The sequence below is a fragment of the Paralichthys olivaceus genome, chromosome 6, assembly GCF_024713975.1.
Source record: "Paralichthys olivaceus isolate ysfri-2021 chromosome 6, ASM2471397v2, whole genome shotgun sequence".
In the NCBI taxonomy this organism is placed as follows: Eukaryota; Metazoa; Chordata; class Actinopteri; order Pleuronectiformes; family Paralichthyidae; genus Paralichthys; species Paralichthys olivaceus.
The window spans coordinates 18,575,214-18,596,224 of record NC_091098.1 but is presented as its reverse complement, the minus strand read 5'-3'; the positions used below and the strand labels follow the sequence as shown (position 1 = coordinate 18,596,224).

At 41.8% G+C, this 21,011-nt stretch overlaps 2 protein-coding genes across 2 annotated transcripts; both read left to right on the top strand.

The window, feature by feature from the left end:
* Window positions 1-1,914: 1,914 nt before the first annotated feature.
* Window positions 1,915-12,815, top strand: prpf6 (PRP6 pre-mRNA processing factor 6 homolog (S. cerevisiae)). The gene is made up of 21 exons (XM_020096291.2): window positions 1,915-2,155; window positions 2,886-3,048; window positions 3,212-3,330; window positions 3,465-3,543; window positions 3,932-4,108; window positions 4,536-4,664; window positions 4,766-4,860; window positions 4,951-5,107; window positions 5,557-5,719; window positions 6,492-6,610; window positions 6,714-6,932; window positions 8,087-8,209; window positions 8,336-8,457; window positions 8,588-8,726; window positions 8,973-9,092; window positions 10,119-10,295; window positions 10,411-10,544; window positions 10,981-11,072; window positions 11,266-11,380; window positions 11,517-11,643; window positions 11,825-12,815. Exons 1-21 carry the CDS (start codon window positions 1,968-1,970, stop codon window positions 11,975-11,977), a joined length of 2,910 nt encoding a protein of 969 aa, XP_019951850.1. The 5' UTR covers window positions 1,915-1,967; the 3' UTR covers window positions 11,978-12,815.
* Window positions 12,816-15,807: 2,992 nt separating this feature from the next.
* On the top strand, window positions 15,808-18,826 carry aar2 (AAR2 splicing factor). Its single transcript, XM_020096461.2, has 4 exons — window positions 15,808-15,901; window positions 15,985-16,896; window positions 16,975-17,204; window positions 17,856-18,826. Exons 2-4 carry the CDS (start codon window positions 16,134-16,136, stop codon window positions 18,021-18,023), a joined length of 1,161 nt encoding a protein of 386 aa, XP_019952020.1. The 5' UTR covers window positions 15,808-15,901; window positions 15,985-16,133; the 3' UTR covers window positions 18,024-18,826.
* The last annotated feature ends 2,185 nt before the right edge of the window (window positions 18,827-21,011 follow it).

Here is a 21,011-nt window from a genome sequence, read left to right as displayed (position 1 = left end):
GAAGGTAAGTGAGAGTGCTTTAATGGGCCCAGAACTTTATTAAATTTTTTTTTGGAATGATTTTAGAAGATTTTCCTTATTTTCAGGGTAAATGAAGCTGGTATTTTCAAAATCCACACGTGACACCTCATGTCTTCCAGCTCGGTTCCACACAAACCAGATATCTCCCACTCTCACTGTCACCATGAGCATATTTTTACTGCAGTCTGTGTGTGCGTGGTGGAGGGTGATGGATTCCTGCTGAATGTGGTTATGCTTATGGAAACACACTTTCACTGTACAAATACAGGCGGCTTCTTCATGAAGAATTCCCATTTTAGCCATTTGAATGTAACATTGTGTTTACCAGTCGTGCATTAAAAGATACAGGGCTACATGTGTGCTTCAACAAGGCATTGAGCAGGTTTTCTATTGTTAATATTGGGCTGTGTTATTAATAATTTAAGCATCTCTCAGAGACTGAGAGGATTGTTCATCCATGGGTCAGTATTGTGATGAGCATGCAGATGTGGGTTTTTACTGCCTGTCCTTAATAAAACATATACAATGTGAATTGGAGCTGCACATTGTACGTGATCATATAAATCATTGAACTAAAATGAAATCATCATTGAAATAATTGAAAGAAAGTAAAAGCAATGCAATAACTGGGTGAAACGAAGGCTCGAGTTGCACTTCATGTTCAAATTGGCTCTCGGCTGTGGGTGCCATATATCTCCTGGTGTGTCTGACAGTCCATTTTCATCATAACATCTTCTCCCAGGAGTGAAATGATGTCTGCCCTCCAGGCAATGTAAATGAAGAGAAATGTGAGGGTCTGGGCTGAGATTCAGAATATGGGTGGGTGAAGTTAAACGTGACTGAAGCTAATTGATGTATGGCCTCTCTTCGTCTCATGGGATGGAGCCCAGAAATGTCATGTTAGAGTGTAATTAACTTTATTGCTGTCTCCAGTCTCCTGTTTGAATCCAGACTCTCCAACGTGAATATTTTTCACCCATAATGTGAGATAAGTTATCGCTGCGACACATTAACACATGTCTGTCAGAGCTGCACTGCAATCACTTAAAATATATGGCTCGCGTGTTAGAAATGATGTCAATATCAGTTCTACTAAACTATTAATTTAGTACTTCTACTGGGAGCCAGAGTATATTAAGTCTAACTTGGTTTTACTGTGGAGCACATGCTGATCCTTTCAAATATAGGAGCCCTGGTAAATCCCTGAGATGATGAAGAATGGGAAGGTTTTTAATTCGGATAATATGAAGCCGCCAGGGCACAAATGTTTCTTTAAACAAATGTCAGCTATACATATATCTATATATATACACAATGGCGGGGGTCACGGTTTTATTTTTGATGCTGAGTCAAGGGAATAAATGAGGTTACATCATCAGATACTGTATACCAAAAGCATATTTTGCTGATTAGGTGAATTACCAATATTATTATACATGGGTTTGAAGTTTGCATTTATGCCTCATACAAAAACAATCATTATAATTCAAATGCCATGTAAAATCATGTATAAAAATCACAAAACAAAGCATAAAAATGCACAAAATCGAATATCACGATGCTGCTTCATGCATCTCAGGATTTACCCACTGTTGCATTAGGAAGAGAAATCTACAGGCCTCTTTTTGCTGGGTATGTGGTGCCCTCCTGTGGCTTCTGTGATCAGAGAGGGTGACATCGCCATGAGATAAAATAGATATAGCAAAAACATATTTTCACCACAGTTCCACAGTGTGAGGTGGAAATCTAAACATTTTTCTGATTCACACAAACGAATTCATGAGCTAAAAACACAACGTAAGATACATTTTAAGAAGCAGCACCCAGACTCACCTGTGGGGGCGCTGACACAAGCACTAACCGATCTTTCCAGAAAGCTGTTCGCTGGTACCGGAAGTGCGACTGTTGTTTATCCGGCAGTGTGCATCCTCGCCGTAGGAGAAACGATGGCGAGTTCTGGTGCTAAACAGGCGCCGAAAATGACCTCCAAGGCATCGGCGGGAGGTTCCGGGGCGCCCGGGGCCAACGGTGCGCCCCCGGCAATGCCCCTCGCCTCTCCGCTCATGGGGAAAAAGAAGAAGCCTTTCCTGGGGATGCCCGCTCCGCTCGGCTACGTCCCGGGTCTCGGCAGAGGGTGAGCTAACTTAGCTACCTAGCATGCTAACAGCTCTCTAGCTAACAAGCAATGCTCTCTCTGTTGAATGAAGTCTGTGGTTCAGCAAACCTTCCCTATACAGAACCACATTAAGCATCAATAATAAAATAATCGTGGTAACATAAACAGCAACACATGAGCTGAATGAAATCATAATTATTGTTCAATCTACACAGTAGCTACTTACAACAACTAAGGTTTTAACTTGGCATGAGCTGATTACCTCTATTGCATGAATGAATTCATCATAACGTCAGAAAAAGGAGAACATTAATATTAAATCTTAATGGCCGACAGTACAGCAGTGTTTTAGTTTATATTTGTTAATAATGAGTAATTGGAGCCTGTTCTCAATGTGCTGCAAACAGAGCTGAAGAGAATACCTGCTGGCGTGTAGTTTGTTTACTTCTGTCATTCACATGTGCCCTGTCCACATGGCCATGCAAGTCTCTTAATCTGCAGTTGCAGTGTTTAGAACTTCATACATTACTTTTCCAAATGTACTCTGTTTTCTGTCATATCCTCTCTGACAACAGTGAATATTGTTTATGTGCTGGTAAACTCAATTTTAGTTAGGGGCCAGCTAACTTGGGTAAATTAATCAAACAGCAAAACACATTTAACATTTATCTATTGTGCAATGTTTTCAAATTGTTTGAACTTCACTGTCCGAGTTCTATGTAAAAAAAAATTCTGTAATTCTCCTCAGTGCAACTGGTTTCACCACCCGATCAGATATTGGTCCTGCTCGTGATGCCAATGATCCAGTGGATGATCGGCATGCCCCCCCAGGGAAGAGGACAGTTGGGGACCAAATGAAAAAGAACCAGGAGGAGGATGAAGAAGATCTCAATGATACCAACTATGATGAGGTGCCTGTGACTCAATCGTCTCTCTGGCTGTTATTTTATGTTTTTTTTAAGTAAAATTGTGTATAAAGTTTCCAAACTCATAGCTGACCAGACCATTAATCTGGATAGAGTAATGATTATATGATATTCTCTGTTAACTTTATGCTGTTTGTTATTTTTGTAGTTCAATGGATATGCAGGTAGCTTGTTTTCCAGTGGACCCTATGAGAAAGATGACGAAGAGGCAGATGCTATATATGCTGCACTAGACAAGAGGATGGATGAAAGACGCAAAGAAAGAAGGTAACAAGACATTTTTCCCTCCCTGGTTTTAGGTCAAAGCTTTCTCTAGATTTCGCAGTGTCTTCATGTTGGACATCCTTTGCAATTGATAATGTATGTGTGGCTGACTTTTAAAGTTTTCTTGTTTTTTTTAGGGAGCTGAGAGAAAAGGAAGAAATCGAGAAATATCGTATGGAGCGACCCAAGATACAGCAGCAGTTTTCAGATCTAAAGGTATAACATTTCACATGTGCCAAACTGCCTTTCTTTTCCAACCCTAATCACCCAGTTTTCCTGTCCTCTCTTACACTTGCCCCTCAACATTTTAGTGACTGTCAAGTGATAGCTTCATTTTCTATGTTAAACTTTGTAAGAATAGGAAAACATTGTTCTAACCTTATCCATCAAGACCTTTGGAGAATATCTAGCTGTAGTCATAAGGGTTACTTCAAATCAAGCAGGTGGAGCTAAAATACATTTTTAACCCACAGAATCTATGTAATCTGGAGAAATTTTAGAGGTTCTCACAAGATATGCCACATCACTGACATTCCAATTTATTAAATCTCTTAATTAGAATGTATCCTTAATTATTCTTTTTCTTGTCTCTATCTTGTCACAGAGGAAGTTGGCAGAGGTGTCAGAAGAAGAGTGGCTGAGCATCCCTGAGGTTGGAGATGCAAGGAACAAGCGACAGAGGAATCCCCGCTATGAAAAACTCACCCCTGTCCCTGACAGCTTCTTCTCCAAACACCTGCAGACCGGAGAGAACCACACCAGTGTTGACCCTCTGCAAGGGGTCAGTATACACACTAAAACAAATATCTTTACTGTGGACATCTACATAAAGACACACACATCAGTGAAAGATATGTAGTTTCAGCTTCACCAGCAGGAGTCATGATATCTCACTGCAAAGAAACAAATCACTTCAACTGTACAATCTCAGTGGAATCACCTGATTGGTTGGATTGACTGTTTATGCAAGTGGAACCCATTACCACACACCTGAATTGAGAGCAAATGGAAAAATGGCCTTCTAACAACTGATTTCAACATTTGTCATTCTGAACTTCCATTATTACTATAAATATACTGCAATGTATTTGTCATTCTGCAACATTGGACAGCCATTGCTTACAGTGGTAGTGTCACCTGATCCAGGCCTATTTTGCACAAGAGATTAAATCCTCTTCTTTTTGATGATTATTTCTTTTCTTCCCTAGCTGGGAGGTCTGAACACCCCTTACCCTGGAAGCATGACACCTGGTCTGATGACTCCAGGGACAGGAGAGCTGGACATGAGGAAAATTGGCCAGGCCAGGAACACACTCATGGATATGAGGCTCAGTCAGGTAACTGGTGCATCATCCTCAGTCGTTTTACTCCACTTGATATCCCAATGCACAGTTTTTATTTATTCTATCTCCTGTGTTTACATTTTATCTGTCTTAAGGTTTCTGACTCAGTGAGTGGACAGACAGTGGTGGATCCTAAGGGTTACCTGACAGATCTCAACTCCATGATCCCCACACATGGAGGAGACATCAGGTAGAAAAGCTGAAGGAACACCAATATACTTATGTGTGTAAAATAAAATGTTGTTCGTCAGATGATTTATTTTTGCCTCCTTATTTACAGTGACATCAAGAAGGCTCGTCTGCTGCTGAAATCAGTGAGGGAGACCAATCCCCATCATCCGCCTGCCTGGATTGCCTCTGCCAGGTTAGAGGAGGTGACGGGCAAACTACAGGTGGCGAGGAACCTGATCATGAAAGGCACAGAGATGTGCCCTAAGGTAAGGATGGACAGTACACAGAATCTGTAAATATGTTAAGCTCATCTATACCTTTAAACTTTAATGTACATAATAATACTTCCCTGGGGTACTGTATTATAGGAGAAGGTATGATATTTCAGGTATCAGTGCTGTCTTTCAAAGCAAACAAAGCATTGCTTTGTATATGCTTTGCATTATTTCTAAGAAAATTAAAATTATTTATTATGTGCAATCTATGTCATTTTTTTCATAGAAGCACATGCATGTAATTTCTTCATTCTAAATTGAAATTGTACATGTACTACCTTTCTTGTACCAAATAGATAAAGTTCATGATTATTATTATTTAACTGTGCATTGACAGCTATTTAATTTAATGACACAGCAATGCTGCTTGACTGATTCGCACATGGGTTCATTTGGTCTTCGCCCTCCTGATGCTAAAAATATTTCTCTCTTCCCACCAGAGTGAGGATGTGTGGCTGGAGGCAGCCCGGCTCCAGCCTGGTGACACAGCTAAAGCTGTGGTAGCCCAGGCTGTCCGTCACATGCCGCAGTCCGTCCGCATCTACATCAGAGCTGCAGAGCTGGAGACAGATGTCAGGGCCAAGAAACGAGTTCTCAGGAAGGGTAAGGCAGTCACGCAACATTACAAAAGATCTAAAATGACCAAAGGAATGCTTTTTGATAATTCTCTTCTGTGTAAAACCATTGTCAGCCTGTGAGAAAGTGAAAGTTTTGAAACAAAGTGTTGCTGTTATGTTGCTGTGTGAATCTTGTGTGCGTTCCCAGCAGCGCCCTGCATCAATTTATATTAGACGATTTCTTTGCCAAAAGGAAGTCGCTATTGTCTGCAGGGTAAAAATTCACAACCAGTCTCAATCTGTCCTTTGTGTCATAAAAAGCGCCCACACAGAACTACTCTCTCTCTGCACTCAATTAAAATTGCATAAAAGATTTCCTAACGGTTACATTTGGCAGCTGTGGTTCTGGCTTTTCATCAAGGCCATGCACCCGGTTAAAGCCATGGTGTCAGTGCTCTAACACACACACATACACAACACACACAACACACATATTTCCCAGCAGCATTCCCCAGTGACAGAGATGGATGCACGGCTTCCTGTGTGGGAGAGGTCTCTCTCCGCCTTTACATGTTCAGTTGCCTTTGCGTTTTTTCCCCAGACACTGTTGAACTTTGTATTGCAGAATATGCTGTTTAAACAGTTGGTTGCCAGTGTAAATAAAGGTCTGTGTATTTTCTGTGAAATAAACACTTTGTTATGGCTTGGTCTGAGGATTTTAACATTTCCAGGTAATCTTTTTGCCTTGCGCAACACACAGACCTGCTCACATCAATCCATGAAATGACTGAACTCTTGTGTAACTGTTACTCATGTAGCCCTGGAGAATGTGTCCAAGTCAGTTCGACTGTGGAAGACTGCTGTTGAGCTGGAGGAGCCAGAGGATGCAAGGATCATGCTTAGCCGAGCTGTTGAGTGTTGCCCTACGAGTGTGGAGGTACGCTGAGCACATGCTGTTTTTTTTCATGCATCCACTGCAGTGCAACAAACAAAGCTAGCACCGACCTCTACATTAAATCATTTTCCCTGTCTGTCTCTAGCTGTGGCTGGCCCTGGCCCGGTTAGAGACCTACGAGAACGCCCGTCGTGTCCTGAACAAAGCTCGAGAGAACATTCCCACTGATCGCCACATCTGGATCACTGCTGCAAAGTTGGAGGAGGCCAATGGCAATACGCAGATGGTGGACAAGATCATCGACAGAGCCATCACCTCCCTACACGCCAACGGTGTAGAGATCAACAGAGAGCAGTGGATACAGGTGTGTTGCTGTGGCTTTGTGATTTCTTCGACATCTCCGAGAGTGAAAAAGAGAGAGCAGCATTCCCCGCAGCTGTTTGGAGACGAATATAGAAATGCAATTGTAAAGATCAGCTCGAAGTGCGAGTGATTAGAAAAGAGCAGAGGAGCAGAATATCTTGTTGAGTAGCAGAGTAATGAGCCTCAATGCTGCGATGGGGGGCCGTGCGGGGCCACCCTCATACATTCAAGACTAAAGATGCAGCACACAAGTCTAAACTGAATGAATGTCAAATCAATGTGGAGAGAACTGATCACTTTTATAAACCTTATTTTGTAAATTTCAGCACACATGTGATAACAGTACGTTTTAAATACTTTTTCAAGCACAAATCATGAGGCTAATTGAGTTGAACACTTCTAGTAGTCGGATCGGAATCGAATCGTGAGGTGCCTAGAGATTTCCATCCCTAATAAAAACTATGTGTTGCACAGCTGTTGTGTACAGATGTAACTAATTAACGTTGTCTTTGTGGAGTAGTGTAAAAGAAATAGAGGTTTGATTAAGTTATAATTCACAGTCCACTGTCACTTCAACGTTGAGAGAAACCGCAAACAAAAAGTCTTTATACCATAACAAATACACCAGTAATGTTCACAAACACTGGTTTAACTCCAACCTGTAGTTTCAGTTATGTCCACACCCTTGGAAACCTGTAAATTATGAGGTGAACAAATGAATGTTTGCACCTTTTAAATGTTGATGTTGAGTGAGTAGAGACTGCGTAATGTGTTTGACGGCATGCCAGTATACTTTGGCAAAGCCGCCTTCTGCCATTTCATCTGGGTCCAAAAAAATACAAGCCAGCTCTGTCTGACTTTTTGTTTAGTGCAGCTCACTGTTGTTTTGCAATCACAGAATAACTTTGTCACATGTTCTCTTTTCTTTTTCCTGACTATCTTGTCTGGCACTATGTGTTACGCTCATTGATACACCAACGATAAAGATAAAGTCATTTTTATCAATCAGAAATCCAGGTTCATGTCCTTTTTTCTGGTTCCAGCTCCATAATTCCTCTGAAATTCCACAGTAATTTATCTGTTAACTTTTTACATTGTCCCCCTGTGTACCAACCAAAATGTCTTTCCTCCTGAATTTTTCCTCTTTTGTTGCAGGATGCAGAGGAGTGTGACAAAGCAGGCAGTGTGGCTACCTGCCAGGCTGTGATCAGGGCCGTCATCGGGATTGGTATTGAGGAGGAGGACCGTAAACACACTTGGATGGAGGATTCGGAGAGTGTGAGTACTGCAATATCTTTTTTTTTTTTTTTACACAGGCCACGCTTAGACCAAAACTCCTTGAGAGGAGCTTCACATAGTCACTTACCATCAGAGTTTCATAGATGCTTGTTTGTTATGTTTCAGTGTGTGGCCCATGGAGCGCTGGAGTGTGCCAGGGCCATCTACGCCCACTCTCTGCAGGTGTTCCCCAGTAAAAAAAGTGTCTGGCTCAGAGCCGCCTACTTTGAGAAGAACCATGGCACCAGGTGACCAGCTCTTTTTTTGTAAATGTAGCTCACTCGAAAGCTGGAACTTTCTTTATTTCTCTCCTTTACTCTGCTTCATCAGTTCTTACTGTGCTCCTCTCATCCATTACTCTTTCATTGTTTCTTTCAGAGAGTCTTTGGAGGCCCTGCTCCAGAGAGCAGTGGCTCACTGTCCCAAGGCTGAGGTCCTGTGGCTGATGGGCGCCAAGTCCAAGTGGCTGGCTGAGGATGTGCCTGCCGCCAGAAGTATCCTGGCTCTGGCCTTCCAGGTAATGATGCAGCCAATAAAATGTTTGACCTGTTTATGTAGTATCCATGTGAGCATGTGTCTCATTTATAGCTGAAAAAGTTGAATCCTGCAGAGGATTTGTTGCATTTATGAACTTGTGTGAGTAGAGAACCTCCCGCTCCATTGTTCATGTGTGAAAGGCAAACAGCGGAGAAAGTCAGGAGACCCTCCACAGGACATGACCCTTTCTTCTGTTCTACCTCTGACCCACCTTTTATTTTTCTAGGCTAACCCTAACAGTGAAGAGATCTGGCTTGCTGCTGTCAAACTGGAGTCTGAGAATAATGAGTATGAAAGAGCCCGTCGACTGCTGGCCAAGGCCCGTAGCAGTGCCCCAACAGCCAGGGTGAGTGAGAAAAGAGTTTCAAACTCTCATGAGGGTTATTCTGTAGAAAATCCTCTGAACTGCTGGAAAAAAGGCTGAAGAGGCTAGATGATAAAATATACTGAAAAGATAAAATAAGAAATGTGCATATTGTGTTTTGTGAAGATTGATGCCATAAAAACACCAAGTTTTTGGGCTATTCATTTGTACAGAGGAACATTTTTGTGTGTGTTTTTAAGCTGTCCTGCCATGACCCACTGTACCGGATCATTCAGTTTGTTTTTCTCAAAGTAATGCTGGTAATGGTGGCTTGATTATCAGATTTTATTCATCTCTGCTTTGCAACCTTTGTTTAATAGTAAGTCAATAGCCCATGGAACTATAGAGTTTCTACAAACATGCAGTTTTCTCATGTTCAGTCTTGCCAGGTTTCTGCATCTCAAAACAGTCACTCAAACAAACTTCCACTCAGGTTTATCAGGTGACCTCTCCACCACTCTTTAAGTGGTCTGAATTGTTTTCACTGACAGATATGCACTGATTGTCCTGTCAGATAAGATGAATACTTGTGTTGATGAAGCAGTATTAAGATTGTGCCTGAGTGAGTTTGTATTTGAAAGTTGGTAGTATATTTACAAAAGAGCCTGACAATACTGATGTTGGGGGATAAAACTTATTCTTATATATCTGCCAATATATAAATTTTTAAAAATGTGGTCATGATTCCCGAAGAATTTAACCATAAACTTTATTATAAAGAATAATATATATTTATGAATGAACAAAATAAACATATTTTTAACATAAAATATAAACATTAATGCACATTTTTTCTGCATTGTTTATTCTGTCAATAAAACTTTTCATATCAGTGCAACAGAAACTCTGTTGCAGATATGTTTGTGACAGATTTTTCTCGACCAGGCTAGATTTGGCATTGTATAAATTGGTCGTACAGATATTTCAAGGGGACTTTGAAAGACTAGTTCACAGGGTTTGTATATATTTCCTTGCTGAACGTCTTGTGTGTATTTATAATCTCTTCAGGTATTTATGAAATCAGTGAAGTTGGAGTGGGTGCTGGGAAACATAGATGCTGCCCAGGAGCTGTGCACTGAGGCCCTGAAACACTACGAGGACTTCCCAAAACTTTGGATGATGAGAGGCCAGATCGAGGAGCAGGGTGAAAACATGGATAAGGCCAGGGAGGCCTACAACCAAGGGGTGAGGATGGGGAACTAAAGGAATTCTGACTTCTAAGGGTTATTTCTGCTCACATATGTTTTTCGATTAAATGTTTGTCTCTAATAAATGGCATATGTCTCGTTTGTTGCTTCAGTTGAAAAAGTGTCCCCACTCGGTGTCCCTGTGGTTGTTGCTGTCTCATCTTGAAGAGAGAGTGGGACAGCTGACCAGAGCCAGAGCGATCCTAGAGAAGGCACGACTTAAGAACCCCCAGAGCCCCGAGCTATGGTGAGAAAACACACAACAAAGTGTGAATAAGCCACTTAAATACAAAAGCAGGATGCTGCTTGAGGAAGCACTTAAGATTGAAATGTGTCTCTTGTGTAGACAGCGTATTAATTATAATAATGCAACTGTTTAATGTGATGATTCTGAAAAGGGCTCTTTACTCATTATGTTCCCTTTTTCTGTGGCATTTTCATTTCACTGCATGGAGGAGAAAAGCTTGCACCAACACCCACGCACAGATTGTATTCATTTCTGTAGAAACTTGAATCAGAGAACATGATGCAACATGGGCTTGTACCACATTTATTTAGATGCAGCACAGAAACACAAACTGAGATTGATGTCAAATAAAAAAAAAAAAGAGCTCCACCTATCAAACGCTGACTGACATGTACAACTGTGTGTCTGAAATGATGTGTATATGATCATCAAACAGGCTGGAGTCTGTCAGACTGGAGTTCAGGGCCGGACTGAAGAACATCTCCAACACACTCATGGCCAAAGCCCTGCAGGAGTGTCCCAATTCAGGTGAGAACATAGTGTTGCTGTTGTGTGTCTCAGGACATTTGTCATATTTTGTAGTGTCCTAAAATCACTGTCCAAAACTATACTACAGACCTTTAACAAAAAACTTAATTTTGAAAATACTTACTGCATTTTTTTCACCATCTGTTATCTGCAATTCTCCATTTCCCGCCACTCCCTGTTCCTTCCTATAAAGGTATCCTGTGGGCTGAGGCTGTATTCCTGGAGGCCAGGCCCCAAAGGAAAACTAAGAGTGTGGACGCTTTGAAGAAGTGTGAACATGATCCCCACGTGTTGCTCGCTGTAGCCAAGTATGACCGTGTCTTCACCATCTTTTAATTCTCAATAATAAGCCCTGCTGTTTTTGCTGTTTTTACATTCCATTTAGCTTTTCACATTTTGGTATGAACAAGTTTTGGTTTAACTTATCTTGTGTGCACATTTCAGGTTGTTTTGGAGTGAACGTAAGATCACCAAAGCCAGAGAGTGGTTCCTCAGGACAGTGAAGATTGACCCAGACCTCGGAGATGCTTGGGGTCTCTTCTACAAGTTTGAGCTGCAACATGGAACAGAGGTTAGTCTTACTATTGACTGTCCTTCTCTGGGTGAGAGAATCTGTGAGACTTTGGGGTAAAACTTGCAGTTAAAACATCAGGCAAGATTGGAAGGATTTGGGCAGAGGTGTGTATACAGTATATGATGCACTTGCTTTGGCCAAATATTGTGTCCAACCTCACTGTTGTTTCATTCATTAGGAACAACAGGAAGAGGTGCGGAAGCGTTGTGAGAACGCAGAGCCCCGCCACGGAGAGCTATGGTGTGCCGAGTCCAAACACGTCCTGAACTGGCAGAAGAAGACGGGAGAGATCTTAGCGCTTGTAGCCAGCAAGATCAAGAATACATTCTGAGACTAAGAAAGGACATTTGGACTCAATACAGGTGGAGGACTCTGGCAGTGACGGGTGTAGCAGTGGACATGCTCAACCTGTCCGTCTCTGGACACCTACCCCTTTACATGGTTTGTTGTTTTGCCACCTTAAATTGTACTTACCGAAATTAGGATATAATATCAAAGTGAAAAGTGAGTCGTCAATACAAACTTTACTGTCAAGTTTTGGAGCTTTTGTTGTTTACACACAGATGATCTCCGTTCAACTTCTAAGAATCCTTTGCTCCGAGGATGAGGATTTAACAATGTCGGGTTAGAGTTATAATCTGTCAGCTTGTTTTCATGTTTTTCTAAATTTGTGATGAATTTGTTCATTTGTTTTCACTTTGATATTAGTTTTTTCTGATGATCGTTTTCAAAAATCTTAATGTCAATCTCTGTGGTTGTTGAAGAGAAAATAAAAAAAACATGCAGAAATGAAAATGAATCATTTCAGTACCCTGTTATAGACACATGTACCAAACACACACAGGTTGATTCCACCTCTGGCAGTATACTGTGGACAGGAACCTGTGGGAATCAAGTGATCTGTAGTTGCTCTTTACAAAATGTGTTTTGTAAAAAGAAAAATCAAAACATCACATTTTAGAGGATTTTTTATTTTTCTGTCTGAGGATGTGTCGGAGGTTAGATTTGGCTCCGTCTGTTCAACAAGATGTGACTGTATATACACTCTGTCAGGGGCTAATATCTGATCTCTCATGTTGTAGTGATGATCTGCTTTTTTTTACACCGCTTGCTTGAAATGAGTTTGAAAGAAATACTTTGCAAGAATCCAATAAACAAAGTTTATTGCAGCAGTCTCTGTTGAGCTGTGTTTTTAAACTCTCTGCTTTGACTTGATGGGCATCATTTATTTTTGAGCGTGGTTTCTTTGTGATCCTCCCAGTCTCAGAGAGTTTGGCCTCCACCATGCTCGGTGGTTATTCAGGTGACTCTAGGGATTTCAACCAGTTCAACCACCCGCTGTGAAAATGTGTGGACTTTAAAGTAGTAAATGTGTTAAATGGCTCTTTGAGAATGAATGGCTCTTTGAACGTTCCAGCAAATCAACAGCTGCTCCTCCTCGGTCTTGCATCTTTCCAACGAAATCGAAACAATGAAGCTCAAAGTGATTGAGTGCAGACGTTTTCCTCGACTTGATCGGACTGGAGTTTGGTGAAATCCTAAGCCCAGCGTCATCGGTCCATGAAGGGGGGAAGGCAAGTGGAGCGTGCCGTTGTTGATGTTGGAGAAAACCACGGGGCACTTTATCGGAAGTCTATCCGCCACAGTGATAACCTATCCACCGGAGGAAGCGTGACAAATCCTGGTGTGGGGGGTTTTGGAAGCGATGATACCCGCACGACCAACAGCCGATTCCTCGGGTCTCCGTGGCGCTGACTGAGATGGGTTTGCTCGTGTGAGGATCCCGCAGCAGAACATGATAAATGGTGAGTGTGGATCTTTAAACGTGGTGGCTGATGGGGAACGTGACAGATGTTTGTCCGCGGACACGGGGACTGTCAGCGGGAGCTCCAAACATCTGCAGAGCGACAGATGCTGTGCGTCCGAGCAGGAGCCAGATGAACAATGACCCATCGTCTTTTGTTTCCTCTTATCGTGATTTTAAAGTGGACGCTTTAACAATAACACACAACTCTGTGTTTTGCAGTGTTTGACCGGATCCTTACTCCGCAGTGTCCTGGTGCTTCTGTTGTTGCCCAATTCTTATTGCGGCAAACGCAGATGTAACTATAAAGAAATCCTGGACTCCTACAGAGTTGTCATCTTCGTTGAGCTGCAGAATCTGGTAGGAAAACACATGATTTCAAACAGATTCACACCGTAGCTTGTTTTCAAACTCCATTAACTAGCATGTTCCCAGCGAGTTTATTCAAAAGTCAAACATGTGGTGCGGGGGGGGATGTTGGAACACTTCTGATGAGAGGCTGCCCTCCAGTGTTTGCTGAAGTTTTCTCTGAACCAGCTCTACTGCCTCCGTCTCATATTTTGAATGACAAGCATTTTTAAATCTATGTGGATGAATCCAGACTTGGTTGCTCTCTTGCAGAATCTGACAGGCTCCATTAACACCTCCAAAGACAGAGACCCCTGTCCCCCAGGAAAGGTAAACAGAATGTACACTTTCAGCACCATGGACAGGGTGATGATCACTGCAGTAGGTTTCAGGAGAACGTGTCACATCATCTGCTGCACAGAGAATTTCAGAATGCATTCATGCAAAAATTATGAGATATAACGACAGTTTCCCCACGGCAGGCACGTCGCATCCTGGTTTCAATATATGGTATGACACAGCAGGCCCGGTGTCAGAGGAGCGGCAAGCAGCAGTCTGATTTGGAGAAGCCAGTGGAGAGCATGGAGCAGCTCATCGTTCACAACTGCAGCCCTGATTATCTGGTGAGGAGAAGGTTTTTGTCAACTAAACACAACTTGCAATTTTCAGTTGTACCACAATAAACAGAGGAAGCAAAGGTGTTCCACTTACCACCACAACAAGATTTAGAATATAGGGCAAGATGGTGAATGTCCCTTTGTTTGAAGGTCTTCTGCACCAACTTACTTCTTTTTTTCACTACAGAACATTTATTTATTCTGGTTGTATTCTGTCAGGGGCGGAGAACCTCTTGTTCTGCTGTCAAGAAAATACGAGGGAAGAAGAGAAAGAGGAACAAGGTGATCAAAATTATCAAGGCGTTGATCACTTGCTGGCAGAAACTTCAGAGCGTCTACATGCTCCCAAAGTAGCAAGATATCAGGTGGATATTAGGTTCAATACATCTAACAATGGATATGACAGGCCTTTTTTTCTAATACAATGTCATGAATGTTCTCTGTTGTCAAGTTCTCATAGTTTTGTGTAGTAAAATTATTCCAGACTTTGTATGCCAGCAGTGCTCCTTGTTTTTTGGAATAGTTTTACAGCAACAACGGATAAAGCTAAACAAAATATCCACAGTGTATTAAAATAATTTCTAAATCTCTCCTGTTGTAGCAACTCTCATGTTTGTGTTTGTAATCATAAGCTTGAAATGTTCCTCTGTCACTTGTAGAACTATATAATAAAAATGTTAAATTCTCTTATCATTGATGTTGATTCTATTATAACTCTCACTATTTGTCAAACAGCAGCATTACAGTATGCACCTATCATACAGCTCAGTATTTAATAAAGTAATATATAGAAAGAAAAATAAAGTGATAATTAGGCTTAGATATTAAATAGAAAAATACAATGCATGATAGTTACTTTTTTATTGTTTTTTATTTTAAAGGAATTCTAAGTCACTAAAATAAAAGATATAACATTTATATAATTATTCCAGCAGTTGATAGTTAGTAACAAAACAGAGCATAAGAATAATAATAAATGAGTCAAGGGTAAGTTCACAGCAGTGGGATGAAAGTCTCCTCAGCAGAACTTGTATGAAGTATGTGCCAATGGAGATATTGACCATATAAATATTTGAAGTATGAGGTGATTGTAAGACTATTGAAGCCAAATATAAATTCAGATTTAAAGATAAATAACTGAAGCTATACAAATGTGTGCATTAGACTAACACAGCCTGTAAAACGATGATAAAGCAGTTGTAAGTGTATTTGGAGAAAAAAAAGAAAACAGTGCAGGAATGAAACTTAAAATAAAAAATATAAAATCAGATAAAGATAAACAAAAGCAGCCATTGTGATATTATAAAACTTTCACTGAGGAGATGATTGAAATGAAATAAGCAAAAGTCTATTTACAAAGTGACGTATGAGAGAAGCGGAACCTTTCGACTACAGCGCTTTTTCCGCCCGACACTTACTAAATGCTGCACCGCGTCGACCAAACGATCTCACAACGACGCGAAACATCAACAACTGTTCATTCAAGGTAAAACGATAAATCCCTGCAGCACGTTTTAACAGAAGTACGTTTTAATAAGGTTTGTTCAAATGTTGATATTTCCTGTTTAGTTTTTCAGCGACACACTGAGTCCTTTCATCTCCTCCGGACATGAGCCGCTGTCATTTCTCAGCTGAACGAGTTTAGTTGTTGTTGCCGCTTTGGTTTAACAAGCAGCTCGAGGTGAAGTGGTCCTGGACAGACAGAGACAGACAGAGACATGGCCAGTGGCGGCAGCAGCGTGGACATGGATCCAGATGTTGCTCTGAGGCTGTTTGAGGAGGGGGCCACCCTGGTGCTGCTGGGGGTCCCCCGGGGCACAGAGCTGGGCATTGACTGCAAGAGCTGGCAGGTGGGCCCTCGCTTCCGGGGAGTGAAGATGATCCCCCCGGGTCTGCACTTCCTCCACTATAGCTCCGTGAACGCGCCGAGCTGTGGCAGTGAAATTGGCCCCAAGAAGGGCCTCTTCCTGTCCCTCAAACCCAGAGATATCCTGCTGGCGAACTGGAACCCCAAAGAAGAAGATCTGGACTTCTCCAAGGACGAAGAGGAGGTGAGCCGCATCCGGGCCACCTTGCAGGAGCTGGACCCCTACCTGGGGCCCTACCCGTATGAAGTGATGAGGAAGTGGGTGTCCCTCACCGATCGCCTGAGCGAGGAGTTGTCCAAAAACCTGCAGCCCTTATCCGGAAGAATATGTGCCTACAGTGACGTCATCCCAGAGGTTGAGTTCAAACACACCAAGGACAGAGCGGAGCAGCCGAGGAATGACACGGCCTGTCAGAGCATGAAGGAGGGACTGGACAGGCTCCCCAGGATGAAACAGAGGGAGGGGACGGAGCTGCGCTTCTCTGATATCCCCAAGAAGACCTACCCGCCTGGGGCAACGCCAGCAGAGATCACCAAGTGCAGTCTGGACCTGAGCTATGCCCTGGAGACTGTGCTGGAGAAGAACTACGAGCTGCAGCCTCTCCACCTCCTCGGTATTTGTTGCAAACATCAATATCAGGCCATTAAAAAAGCATTTTATGGTTTTACTAACTTTCCCTCTCCTCTCTCAGGTGAGCTGCAGTTCGCCTTTGTGTGCTTCATTCTTGGAAACGTGTACGAGGGCTTCGAGCACTGGAAGAGTCTGCTGGCGCTGCTGTGTCGCTCAGAGGACGCCATGCGGAAGCGTAAGGAGCTCTACCTGGGACTCATCGCCGTGCTCTACCACCAGCTCGGAGAGATCCCGCCTGACTTCTTCGTCGACATTGTGTCACAGAGCAACTTCCTCACCTCCACACTGCAGGTACGGTGCCCACACTCAGAACAGCGGAGATGCAGGGGGTGAAAAAAGAAATCAAAGAAAATTCGAATGAAGAAAAAGACTGAGATGTTTGTCCGGAATAGCATTTATTGTCAATCTGGATGTAGATAATTCATCATTTACACATATGCTTTTCCTGTGACATAACTTTTACAAGCCAATGGACTATTGTGGCTTCGAACTTACTGATTTGTTAAATAATTAAAGGATTTGTTGTTCAGAGGGCTTTTAGTTTTCAAGCGAAGTAGATAAAGTTATCTTAAATTTCTCAGCTCAACTCCATTTTGGCAAAGGAGTAAATGATCATTTTTAATTATCTTAACACAGGAAATGTTCCTTTAACTTGTTAGCAATTGTTATGAAACATATAAACACATGCTCCAGTTGTTACTCCGTAATATTTTATATGTCTTTGGAGGATTCAGTGAGAAGAGGAAAAAGGATAAAGTGGATCCTACACAATTATTTTCTTAGATTTTAGACAAACAGACTTTCTGTTGTCAGTGTCATTAACATTGTTATAATATAGAGAAGATGAAAATCAGTACATCACATGTCAGAGCCTAAACTAAATCATTATTGCTGTCAAAGGAGGTTGATAAATAACTAATTGTTTGACTTATTTCCTCACAGGACTTTTTCCAGTTTGCCGGTGGCCCCGGTATCAATGACACGCTCCGCAAGAGAGCGGAGAAGTTCAAAGCCCACGTGACCAAGAAGTTTCGCTGGGATTTCGATGCAGACATGGACGACTGTGCCCCCGTGGTGGTGGAGCTGCCTGAAGGTGTGGCAGCGGATTGAAGCTGCTCTGCTGTGGACTTGATGTTGATACTGGAATCAGAAGCAGGGGACAGGACTGAGTGTATGTGAAGCTGAGGGGGAGCAGTGCAGCTCTAACACCAGACACAGAGCGTCACAGATGACTTTAATAGGAGGTTGTACATGTACACATGTTGCACCCTGTTATTATTTAAGCAAACATAAGTTATCCTCATTTCAGTTACAGCGGCGATGCGGTTTACTAAATACCAACGGTGCCCTCTAGTGGTCATTTCTCTCATGGAGCAAAACATGTTGTCTTGTATTGCTTCCTACTTTTTTAGCCAAATTTATTCCAAAAACCAACCCCATAGTATTTTTGTAAACTTAAATTAGAGTGGTTGTAGACCTAATTAGTAGTAAGAATTCTAATTAATAGGCTATTATACACAAACCTGTCCTCTTCATCAGAGACAGAGGACATAAATCTTCACCACAATTGCTACTTAATAAATGTATGAATAAAAGAGCTTGAGTCTAACCCTCCAAATTTTGTAAAAACAAAATCTACGTAAGTTTTTCAGCATTTTATAAGGGGACAATAAAGTAGAGAGATTATATTCATCATAAACATAACTGGGTTAGAATCACTACTGTGTTGCTGAAAACCTTTTTCATTTTATGCATCTGCAATGGAAGAAAGGCAGTTGTGGTTTGCAAGAGTAAAGTGGTCAAATATGAAGATCACATCTCAGCTGTTTTCATCATTTTCAACTCATTTTTACTTTTCTATGATTTATTGGATCCGAAGTTTACTTGAATAAAAACAACACTTTTGATACAAAGACGTTGTGAAGTGTTTTGTCACAGTATTTACATCATGTTAAATGTTTCCTGTCTGGAGTCATCCCTTTCTCCTCCACTAGATGGCATTCATAGGCTTTTTGGAAAGATTAAAAACTTCATGTATTTCCATTTGGACTTTCGTTGTCAATTTCTAAATTTAGTTTTCACACAGAATGAAAAGCTTTTGCTTTTGTCGCTGCAAAGATTTTAGTTTTAGTTGGAACTGGCAGGATGGATGGAAACGATCAAAGCTGATCTCAAGGAAGATGTGAGGAACAAAAGGTGGAAGGAATGAGTAGGAGGCTGCACGAATCAAAACAGGATCAACTGGATGAGATAATAACATGCAATCTATTGGCTCTCTCTCTTTCTGTGTGTGCGCTCTGTGACTGTGATGAATTGGACAGGCCTTGTATTATCCTGTGTGTCCATCAATCCATTCAGTCATGAATTTGTCCCCCTGCCCCTCCTGAACCCTCTGTCTCTCCAGCTGGACGTCTCTGCTTTGACGTGCCCCGGCTCTGTGAACCCATCTGTAACCATAAAGCTGCTGTGAAAAGGACTAAAGCCATTTAATGTAATTATCTGAATCAATAGAGTCTGGGGCTTGTTGATGGAGATCCAAATACCAATACAAGAAACCCATCCTCTTCCCAGACGACAGATGCTGTTGTGAAATCAATGGTAATGGTAGGCTTTAAGATGAAAAACCCTCCTTTGAAACATTTACATACATCTTAAAATGAGATCAGCTCTGTATTTGTGGTCCACTCAGAGACCACTGGGGCCCTGCGCCGGTTTGTTATTTTCCTTTTCAATGCAATTAAATGGAGAAAATGGCTTGGAACTCACGGTGGAAACATATCAGCAACATGGAAGGAAATGTACCCCAATTATTTACAGATTCATTTTCCTCTCCGGGGATGAAATACTGTACATTGTCAATGAAGAAATGACACCACAGGGACATCCTTGGCACACCAGCCCCTCCATTAAAGCTGGAATTACAGCAAGTCAGCAAACAACCTCACGAAGTGTCCAGCGTCTCTGTGCCGCACGCATCCTCTTCACCCTTGGGGAACGGTCTCCTGCCATCTTCCTGGTATGGCAACCATTTTCCTTTTAATCTCCCCTTATTTATTTCATCTGGTGCGGACCCTGAGGAAGGAAGCAGGCTGGGAAACTGGTTTCATTGATTGTGCAGCAGAACCTCAAACCTTTGCAGCAGGCCCCTGGCAGTCATGGGGAAGCTTTCTCTCTGTTAGATGCAAGCTGGTCATTTTCATGCAGCAGACAAACTGCTCACCCTGTCAATTGAAACGCAGGCCCCTCGTTTTCCATGGATGTCGGTGTATATGCAGCCTCCTGACCGAGCACTGACCCCACTTTTAATGTTAATGTGAAAAATATCTGCAGCGTTTGATTATACGTGTGAGGGAATAATTCAATTATGAATTGAACCAGTGGTTTCTGATTCCCCCCCCAAGCATTACTGCTGCCAAGGAAGTTATGTTTTTACTTCTCTCTGTTTATTTATTGGTTTGTTTATTAATCAGCAGGATTACACAAAAACTACACAACAGATTTCCATGAAACCTGGTGGAATGATGGGACAAAAAAGAAACCATTACATTCTGGTGTGGATCTGGACAAAGAGGCAGATCTTCCCAGGGAATAATTCATGAATCTTGATGAAAGAAATCAGATATATAGTCTGAAGACTGATATGATACTCTGAGTGTGTGTGTTGCTTGATTGGATTTAAAGGGGACTGTTGGTCCTTGGAGGAGGTGTGCACTCTACAGAGAGACATTCTATTCATTCCTGAGTCTTTGTTTGTTAGTTTGCAGGATTACGTAAAAACTCTGGGACGGATTACAACAAAATGTGGTGAAAGGATGTAGTGCAGATCAGTTAAATACAGGTGTGGATCCACATCAGGGGTAGATGCAAGAATTAATATTTTAACCTTCTTTTATATTGCAACATTTTCATTGTATTTCTCAGGGAATACTGGATCTTTCAGTGGAGACATGTGCTCTACTTAGTGCCATTCTAGTTGTTAATGTTACCAGTAACACTTGGGCTTTTTTTAGGTTGAAATATCTTCTGTGAAAAGAGTCTATTGTTCATGATTGGTGTAGATTCAGAAAGATTAGATAAGCAGGAGTATCAGCACATAGA

Excerpts from the sequence above, each read along its gene's own strand:
- prpf6 (XM_020096291.2), top strand. The coding sequence starts at position 1,968 with ATGGCGAGTTCTGGTGCTAAACAGGCGCCGAAAATGACCTCCAAGGCA. Across the intron at positions 8,210-8,335 it reads GGATGGAGGATTCGGAGAGT|TGTGTGGCCCATGGAGCGCT; the intron begins GTGAGTACTGCA and ends GTTATGTTTCAG. Across the intron at positions 8,458-8,587 it reads GAGAAGAACCATGGCACCAG|AGAGTCTTTGGAGGCCCTGC; the intron begins GTGACCAGCTCT and ends TGTTTCTTTCAG.
- aar2 (XM_020096461.2), top strand. The coding sequence starts at position 16,134 with ATGGCCAGTGGCGGCAGCAGCGTGGACATGGATCCAGATGTTGCTCTG. Across the intron at positions 16,897-16,974 it reads GCAGCCTCTCCACCTCCTCG|GTGAGCTGCAGTTCGCCTTT; the intron begins GTATTTGTTGCA and ends CTCCTCTCTCAG. Across the intron at positions 17,205-17,855 it reads TCCTCACCTCCACACTGCAG|GACTTTTTCCAGTTTGCCGG; the intron begins GTACGGTGCCCA and ends ATTTCCTCACAG.